Here is a 9,547-nt window from a genome sequence, read left to right as displayed (position 1 = left end):
TCAGGTGTCTTCGGTATTGATGATGATCTGATGATTGCACAGTACATATTATACATCACTCTGCTGCCTACAGCCACATTAAAGTGAATGTTAATTTTTTACACCTCAACGGTAAAAGGCTGATGGGATATTGTATTCACCCCGCCGGGCAGTCAGCGTTGACCCCCAACATTATGAAGACGATTGCGCGATTTAAAATCGGTACCATAGGTGAATCTTCAAATCTCACAAGAGGGCAAGTTTTCAGAAGTTTCCAAAGTCTCTCTCATTTTGCAGTTAAATCACCATCCTGTAGTAACTTCAGCACTATTTGTGGAGGAGTTTCTTGTTCAGACTCATGAGTCGTCTGGTTAGACTCTGAAAGCAATTAATGTCAGTTTGTATGTAGACGACAACAGATTTGCAACAAATAGGAAAAGATTTGTGATTTACACTGATTTGTCTGAGTTAATCTCTGTATTATCACAAGCAGATTGCATGTAATTAATGACTTGAACCCATTTAATCGCAAACTGATAGCAGATTGACTTTGTCTCATTGGTGTTTTATCGATTTCTCCATACACCAAAGTTGCTTTGAGGAGAACAGCTTACTGACAAGTGAAGTGACCTTGTTAACAGCAACAAGATCGTGTGTATCTGTAGCATTAGTGTAATCGCTCTAGCTTTTTTCTTACTTGAGTGTATTACAGTTGTTCCTGCCTTCGCTATCGGGAGAAAGAGGACATCAGCATCACCATCTACAGTTGCCGCCTCGGGTTAAAGAAATGCCTCACGTTGCACCTTGAGACACACAAATCTGTGAAATATTCTGGAAGAAAACATAAAGAGAAACGAGTGGTTGATTTTAAAGATATTTAATTGTGTCATATAAATATTCAGTACAAAATATCACGGTTTACAAAGCAGATTGATGGATGGCCAGTGATGCAGGGCCCCTTACAAGTACCACGACCTCTCAAATTGTTTCTACATTGACAGAACTGCTCAATCACATTGTCACCAACATAATATAGCGTAGTAGAGTTGAGCCCCGAGAGCGACCATGTCTAAACATCAACAACCACAGATCTATTTTATCTGGAGAAAGAGGACATCAGTGTCACCATCTAGTTGCCTCAGCTTTAAGGAAAAAAAAATGATGTGGCAGCATGGTTTGTTTGGACGTGTAACGTTTTCGACGACTTTAACTGAGCCCGGCGCCAACGCTTGTAGACAATTACACTCGCCGTAGGAAAACACAAGTACGGCTTCGTGATGGCGATATCCTGACATCCTGTATGAAGACAGAAAACTGTGACGACTGAAGGGGAAAAAAATGGTTTTGGTGAGTGCTGCTGTCATGTTGACTTTCATTTGAGACCTCGCATTGCACCTTGAGGCGGAAAAGCAGTTTTCTTATAGTGAAGGGTCTTTAAACCCATTAAATGCTTATCATAGCAACATTACCACAGTCTGAAATGGCCACTTACACAACAGGAGCTCCAGCAACAAGCTAATAAACAAAACAAGGCGGCCAAGAAATAGAAAAGAGAACTGGTGTATATGATATAAAGAATTTTCCAACCACTGTGCAATCAGCTGGCTCGTGATAGAGGGGAAAAAAGTAGCACTATGGCAATTATGCCATTGTGTTTTGTTATTACTGTTTCAAATGTCTGATAAATGTCAGCCTCTTCACTGGTTGGCCTTTAGCTAAAGTGAGGGCAGAGCTTGTTTTAGCTGGCCTTTTTTATTTCCTGTTGATATCATTGTGCCCTCCTGGTTTAGACATTTTTCTCTGTTTCACAGCTGTGTGTTTGTAGTTAGGCAGCTCTTAAAGTAATTTCCCAATTTTGCTGTGGTAGAGATCATTTTCACAAGTTTCCTCCTACTTTTGAAAAATTAAACCTTTGTGATCTTGCTGCAGGATAATGTTTTGACCTTCTCTCTGAGCCGAGGACACACCTCTGGGCTTAAGAACCTAATTCCACACCACTCAAAGGTCAGGTGCCCCTTGATAAGCATGTTTATGGAAAGGGCTGTTAGTCCCACAGGAAATCAGTTGGGTAAAGCCTGAACATTTGAACCAGCTTCATGTTCAGCACTACATACAGTACACGTAATGAAGGGCAAAGGAAGAGACTAAAATAATGGAAGGGTTTTTTTTAAAGGAAAATACTGGTGTTCTTTGCTTTTTGGCACATTTCTATTACTGTACTGCTATGTTACATTATTATACATTCTACAGTGCAGGACGGAGCCCTTCTCAGGACACAAAATCTTAGCTAAATAGTGTTTAAGGTAGGTAGTGTGACACATTTATCACTCTTTTGCAAAAGAGTGACTGCTCCATTTTTTTAAGGGCTCTGGACATATGTTTCCCATTCATCTTCTTCTTCAATGATCTTTCATAAAATTAATACACGATAAAAGGTTTTAAGCTTTGAACCTAGCCAGTCAGCCAGTAAAGTGTACCATGAACATAAAAACATTTGATTTGGAGAAAAAAAGAATTATAATAATTAAAAATGGGGGGGAAAGATCACTACAAAAATTATCAAATTTAATTGTTTTTGTTAATACAGTGTTGTATAATAACATTTTTGAATATATTGGTTGCTTGTGTTTTGTGTGTGTAGTAAAGTAAAGCCTAGTTATCGATAAAGTGTTTCATCCTGACTGCCATCACCTCTTTACAATTGTTAGCAACACTTAACGGGGAAAAAAGTTATTGTCTGGCTAAAATCAAAAGTGACATTTAAATAGTTACTAAAAGTCTCAGTAAAGAGTAGAGCTAGCAACTGTTTGTTAATAGAGCAAAAAATGCTATTAGCTAAACAGAATGGATGAACAGCTAGCTAAAATTATAAATACAGCAGTGCTGATTTTTTTTTTTTGTATGGTCTGTTAACAGTACAAAACAACTGATAGCACAACATAATAGAAATACAGAAAACAGTAGCTAGTTGAAACTATGGACAAAGCACAGTGGGCTTTTTTTGGTTGAAGTGTAGTTAGTAGCTATGTTGTCAGCTAGCACTATGAATTAACATAGTAGCAAGGTGAAAGACTGGAAAACCATCAAGTGTTAGCTAACAGTACAAAGAAAGTTGTTAGCTTAAAGGATAGTTGGCTGAAATTAGGTATTAATATAACGCATTTTTCGCTTAAGTACAGTTAACAGTTAAATTATTAGCTAACAACAGTTAGCAAAAAGAAGACTGGGGATATGTCAAATGAAAAAGGATGAAAACCACTGATTTAGCCTTTTATTTTTCCTTAGTGAGAAGAGAATGAAGTCTGTGGAAGCATTTTGCTGTTTTTTTTGTGTGTCTGTGTTTATTTTGCGGGGTTTTTTTTTTTCTCTTTTTCTTTAAATTTAAGGCAACTTTCTTGATTCGTTTCATGAGCTATGATGCTTTGCATGAAGATGTAAAGCTTCACATTAATGCAGACTTATTTCTTTAGGCTCCAGTCAATATGTCCCTATTGTTTTTGCTGCTTACATTGATTCAAGTGCTACCTTCCTTTCACTCTCTCTTGAACAGATAAAACGAGCCATTTAAGGGAAGAAAATAAAATTGCATAATGAATTTTAATGGTAACTGTCCACAAGATGTTTAACCTAATCTAATTTAATGCTGTAATTTCAGGCTCGGTGGCATCCTCTCAGCATCTTCCAACTCTGTGTTTCTGAAGTGAAGTGAGCAAAAAGGTCCAACAAGACCAGTATTTTCCCCCTAACTGAGCCTGACACATGTTAGACTTGTGGATTTTCATTGCAGCATAGAAAATAACACTATTCTGTGCACTTCATATTTCACCCTGCACAGAGAAAAAAAGACTGCTGACAACATTCAGCTCAATAAGGAAATATTTGGTATTTCAGCCCACCTCACAGCAAATGCTTTAAGCCGTGTGGTGATGAAAATCAAATACTGTAAAAATGATAAACCAGTGTGTTTGCAGGTGTTTGTAGTAGCAGTCCTTTACCACCGCTTTATATAAGCATTAAAGAACAACCACCACTTTTCAACACCTGCCACAACTAACTCAAAATTTGATGTTGTATATTTCCCCCACCTTGTGTGGAACCATATTTTTCATTTTCTTGTGGCTCAAACTCAAACTGTGGCTAAGTGTTTAAAGTGAGGCAGCCATTGCTGAAAGAGGGGATTGTTTGGGAGATAGAAATCCCTAGAAAAACAAAACAACTGTACAGCGTATTGTATCATATTACCGTACATACACAAGCTAAGATAGAACTCACAATATGCAGCATGTTTTTGTCCCAGAAACACTGAAAAATACATAGGCATATCTGTTGGTTTACAAAACTGCTTGTTGAAGTGTCCGTCACAGGCAGCTTTGGAGAAAAAAGAAACAAAGAAACAAAAAAATATCGGTATAGATATATTTGGGCCTCATGTACACCCCATATACACACACAAAAACCAAAAAGTCTTGACACAAAGTCTGTTTTAACTGTGCCCTCGCAAAAACGCAACTAACACTGACTGGACACACAAAGCCTACGTCTGGTCACCGGAGGGGACAACTGAACGGTGATCGAAGGCGGTGAAAGAGCACTCGGACAGACGGCGCTCGTTTCTCCGTCCTTTCGACATTTCACTCGCCACACGTGCACCAGAACCCTCCGGATGTTTTCAACATGTGTTTGGGATTTTTGTTTTTTCTCGTCTGTGTGCCAGGTTCTCGTTAGGAATCCCTGTCGCTGTCGTCGCCCCCGTACAGGTCCGCTAGTTTCTTAAACCGGGGTCCCCACTCGCTCAGGTAGTTGTAGTCCTGGTCACTCTCAGTGGTCACTGACTCGAGCGAGCTGAGGGACTCCGCTACAGAGCCGTTCCCCTCGTAGGCGTAGGTGGCCAGGGAATCGTAAGGCGGCGCCGTCGGGTCGCTGTCGTTGTCCTGGAGCCTCTGGTTGATGAAGTCTCTCACGTCCCCGTTATTGTCCCGAGTTGGGGGCAGCACAGGCCGTCGGATCGGAGGATAGAAGGCCTCGGGGACGATGTCTCTCCTCTGTTTGCTCTCCTCGATGGCCTCCGGGTTGCGCAGTGTGCCGATATCAAAGGCCTGGGTGTCCTCCTCTCCGCCCCCTTCGTCATTGTAGCTGACGACGTTGTCCCTGACATCCTCTTTGGAGATGATCAGAGGCTCCTTCTTCCTCTGCCTCCTCAGGGCAGCAAACAGTACCACGATCACTGTGTGGAGAACAAAAACAAAGAACAAATATGAGAGTTTGGTGACTTTTGCTGTTGTTTCTGTGCTCTCTCTCCTTGTTCTGAAGGCCAGTGACTGTCCTGGGGGAATTGTTGATGTTGTGTGAGTGTGCACTGATGTTCAGGGACTTTGTCTGACTTTGTAGAGCAGGCACTGCTACCACAAGGATGCATTATGCATCTCTCGCTCCTCAGGGCCGCTGCTGCTTAAGAACATAAAGGAACCCCCTTTAAGAACATAGCAGAATACATTACGTGCTAAAAATGCAACCTCTGTACCATTAAGAAGCATTATGACATTCAAGGGATGGTGTGAGGGTTACTTTTAATCCTTAAGTATTCAATTGGTGTTAAACAACTCAGGGTTGTTTAAGTGTTATTTTTGAAAGAAGTTCAAATTTCAGCAAGTTGAGACAGTCTAAAACTATATTTGTTATCATTTTTTATCATTAATTATATTTTTATATCTTTTATGTTTTCCTTGGATTTGTCTTATGTTCCTGGTGACATACGCTCTAACCATAAGGTCTTATAAAAGATAGCTACTGTGACAACCCCTGTATTTTTGTGACGATCTTCTTTTATAACTGCAAATGAGCATTTTCACTATTGCTTTCTTGTTGTTTTAAAATTGGATATCATGAGCAAGGATCAGACTGTGAGGCTGCACCCTTATTGGCTAACAACTTGTGACAGACAAGCCCATACCCTGTAAAATCCTCCTTTTTGAAACATGGAATGACCAAAGTTTAAAAAATGTAGTCAATGTTGTATTCGTGCAACCTGAAATGAGTGACTATCTCATAAACTCATCAGTGAAGTGTTCACTGAGTTTGAGGCAGTGGGACAATTTTAATAGACTTCTCTAGGACTGGAAAGGGGTTTTTTTTGCAACCACAGGTAAAACTCGTTGGTGGCCATTTAAAAAGAATGCATGTTTAAAGCATGATGGCTTTGCTTTTTGGACCTGGAAGCTACATCCATCTTTTATACTGTGTATGACTATATCAGACTACAATAAAGTTCTAGCTGTGCACAAAAACAGCAAAGCAATGCAGCCAAGAACAGCAAGACCTTCAATATTTCCTGTCTTTTTCATCTTGATTTCACTATCTGCAGGCTTTCATCCAGGTCATCCAGAAAGTTACAAACAGGTCGAAACATGTTGGTCAAGTAATAAAACTGTCCTTTATGTGTTGGAATTCTTTGCCTTTGCAAATAAAGACATAGAGGCGATCTGCTAGATGTTGCAAGATGAAAGATACTCCAGGTTCCAATTCACAAAAATAGCCTCAAGGTAAACATTACAGTATTAGAAAGAAAACCCCAAGAGTCGGACAATGAAAGGATTTGGGCAAAGGTGGGGAGGATAAACTCCCTTCAACAGGAAGTGACCAGGTTGTAGAACCAAGCTCACAGAGGCCATCTGTTGTACCATGACTTGTTTGGGCTGTGGGGTAAGTACAAATGTCCTGTTGTCTGAAACACTATGCCCCAAGGTCTGCTGCTGCTACATCATCAGCTCTTTCTTAGACAACAGGCCCTTGACGGTGGACAGTTTGGTCATCGTACACGAACAGCTACATTGTATTATCTGTACAAATCTAATGACAGCATCCACACACTTTTTATGCTGACGTGTCCTGACTCAGATGTTAATACTAACTCTGTTCACTGTGAAAACTGAAATGTATTTTTTCTTAAATGTATGTTTTCTTATGTTTTTCAAAGCACGCCGAAACCCCTAAGAAAGGATTCTAATTTTTCTTTTTTTTCTCCTTTTTTACTTGTCAGTCATGTTATTTTATGAAACTCAATATTAATGCTGAGTAAAAAATGAATTTCCAGTAAACCCGCAATATTGTATGAGAGGCATTAATACTATAGCTGAGGTTTTTGTACTTACTGAGTTAAGACTGAGAAGTAAAGGTGCTTCAAGGTATGGCAGCAATAATTACTTGGCTTTTGAAACCTTCACCAGGCTGTAGTTTTTAAATAAAAATGCTCCTATCTCACCATCCTAATGCAATGAAGAAAAGCATCCTGTTCAAGTCAGTCGAGATGCTGTAGATCTTCACTGCTTCGCGGTTAAAATCAAATTACGGTGACAGCTGCGGTCACTGGCAGAATTATCCGCCCACAGGAAGTGATGAATCAAATTAAGCAGTGAAATACGAAACCGACTGTTTAACACCTCCTATGGATTGCTTTGCTGGAGAAGCTCTGTAGTGAAAAGCCCCAAAAAGATTTATGCAAGAAAGAACGTAAGGCTGTACTCACTGAGCAGGATGATGACACAAAGCAAAATGGCCACCAGGGCGCCGGTGCTGAGCCCCGCCCTCGCTGTGAGCGCCTCTGCGTTGCACGCCTTCATGTTGCCCTTGCGGTCACAGGTGCAGACTCTGATGGTCAGCGTGTTGGTGCTGCTTTGCATTGGGAACTCCCCATCAGAAATGACCACCGGCACATGGTGGACGCTCTTTTGCAGGGTGCTGTAGCTGTTTCTCCTTGTGAGGATTGACGCTGTGTTGTCTGATGAGGGAAAATCTGGTTATTTACTGTAAAACGTCAACCAATCAATCACACATACAGCACATTAACAACAGGTAATGAATGTAGGACACACGCAGTGTCTTACTTTTGTTGTCGTGGACAGAGAAGTTTGCCTTTCCAGCAGCTTCCTGAGCAAGATTGAAGAAGAACCGGTGTCCTCCGAGCGGGGCATCAGGATCTGTGGCGCCCACGGTTTGTATCACCTGAAGTGAGAAGCACACAGGTGAGTGACAGGGCAACCCAACCCCAGCCGTGAACATTTGACCACACCTAAACTGCTGTTTGTGCGGGTGCTAGTGTTTTAGCTAGCTAATGGGTTGGCAGAGCTATGAAGAGGAAGTGGAAGCTGAGCAAGAACACAGCTGTTAAATTTCAAACAAAGAATAAAACAACCAACAAATCTAATTCATACATGCTTTTGTGATGCTGTCTCTCTAGCTGTAATGCGTCTAATTAAAGATAACTCCACTGCATGCGCGTTAGCATCTGGTAGTTGCATGTTAACATCGGCTGCTGTGATGAATAACCGAGCTGTTTATTAAGATTAAAGGGATGGTTTGTTCTTCTGGGAATTCGTAAAGAACAAATAGTTAAGGGCGCGCAAACAAGGAATAAACCTCAAGAGGTTTTCTGATGGTAAACGTGTGCAAGGATATCATCAGCAAAGTGTCACACTGAATTAAGCTACCTAGCAGGATACAAAGTAGTTTAAAGCGGCCTCATCTGTATCTGATGCAACATGAAGGCACCAGGCTGATTCTGCATAAATGATCATTTTGTTCCCCTTGAAACACAGTATGAGTTTAATATAGTGATGCTGTATTTACTTAATGGGACAGTTCACCTCAAATTCAAAAATAGGTGTTTATCCTCTGGCTTAGAGTGGTTTGTATTCAAGTAGATCATTTTACTGTAAATTGCTCAGTTTTGGAGAGATGAATTGTGAGGATCCCTGCCTTGTCCTATCCTAAGTAATAACTGGGTTCTTTCTAGTGAACGACACCTGAAAATATAATTACTATGCACAAGGAAGAGTGGCTCTACACTCATGAAGATATATTTTTTTAAAAGCTAAGCTAAGTACAGAGAATTAAGGGGGCAAGCAGCAGCCAAGTGCTGATTAACACGACCGTGATCACAGGAAATCCACAACAGAACAGATGGAAAAAACAAAGCAAAGTAAAAACAAGAATCAGGTTGCTGCAATGACCCAAAACCCTGATTGCAATGCTGTGGCTGGACCTTTGGAGAGTTGTGCATAAATGAACACCTGCAAACCCCATAACAACTGTATGGGGGGGTGACGGCTCCTTTGATTGGCAGGTGTCTCAACACAGTCAGCTGTAGCCAGACACAAGCTCCTAGGCTTCTTCATATTCTTTCGGCTGCTCCCTTTAGGGGTTGTCAAGGCGACTCATCTACCTCCATCTCACTCTGTCCTTAGCATACACAGCAGCACAGTTTCCCCGGGCACCCTGCTGGTCAACAGCACCGGTGGCAGTCGTCGTTAAGCCAGGTGTCGGCCAATCATGTGAAAATCTTATTGATGATCCACATTTGATTTGGCAAAGATTTTACACCAGATTCCCCTCCTGATGCAACCCTCCCCGTTTATCTGGGTTTAGGACTGGCACTAGGAGATGTGCTGCGACAAGAAATGTAACAGCCACATCACTCATGCTTAAAAGAAACTATGAAGCACACAAAAAAACCCAAAACTGACATCCTCTGATTACACACATTACAAAATCAGTTGTTTTTTTCATATGCTGG

The 9,547-nt window shown here is 41.0% G+C and overlaps 1 protein-coding gene across 2 annotated transcripts in view; it reads right to left on the bottom strand.

Moving 5' to 3' along the window:
* Positions 1-840: 840 nt before the first annotated feature.
* Positions 841-9,547, bottom strand: part of LOC146380590 (cadherin-10-like) — a 72,935-nt gene continuing 64,228 nt past the window's right edge. For both annotated transcript variants that reach the window (XM_084939789.1, XM_084939790.1), the window contains exons 10-12: positions 7,860-7,977; positions 7,502-7,753; positions 841-5,203 (exon numbers count right to left, since the gene is read on the bottom strand). In XM_084939789.1, coding sequence (XP_084795915.1) covers positions 4,701-5,203; positions 7,502-7,753; positions 7,860-7,977 — 873 coding nt within the window. In that variant the 3' untranslated portion in view covers positions 841-4,700. The remainder of the gene's footprint in view (positions 5,204-7,501; positions 7,754-7,859; positions 7,978-9,547) is intronic.

The sequence above is a fragment of the Perissodus microlepis genome, chromosome 9 (assembly GCF_051167445.1).
Source record: "Perissodus microlepis isolate ML-2025 ecotype Zambia chromosome 9, ASM5116744v1, whole genome shotgun sequence".
In the NCBI taxonomy this organism is placed as follows: domain Eukaryota; kingdom Metazoa; phylum Chordata; class Actinopteri; order Cichliformes; family Cichlidae; genus Perissodus; species Perissodus microlepis.
This window is presented reverse-complemented; position numbering and strand designations above follow the sequence as displayed.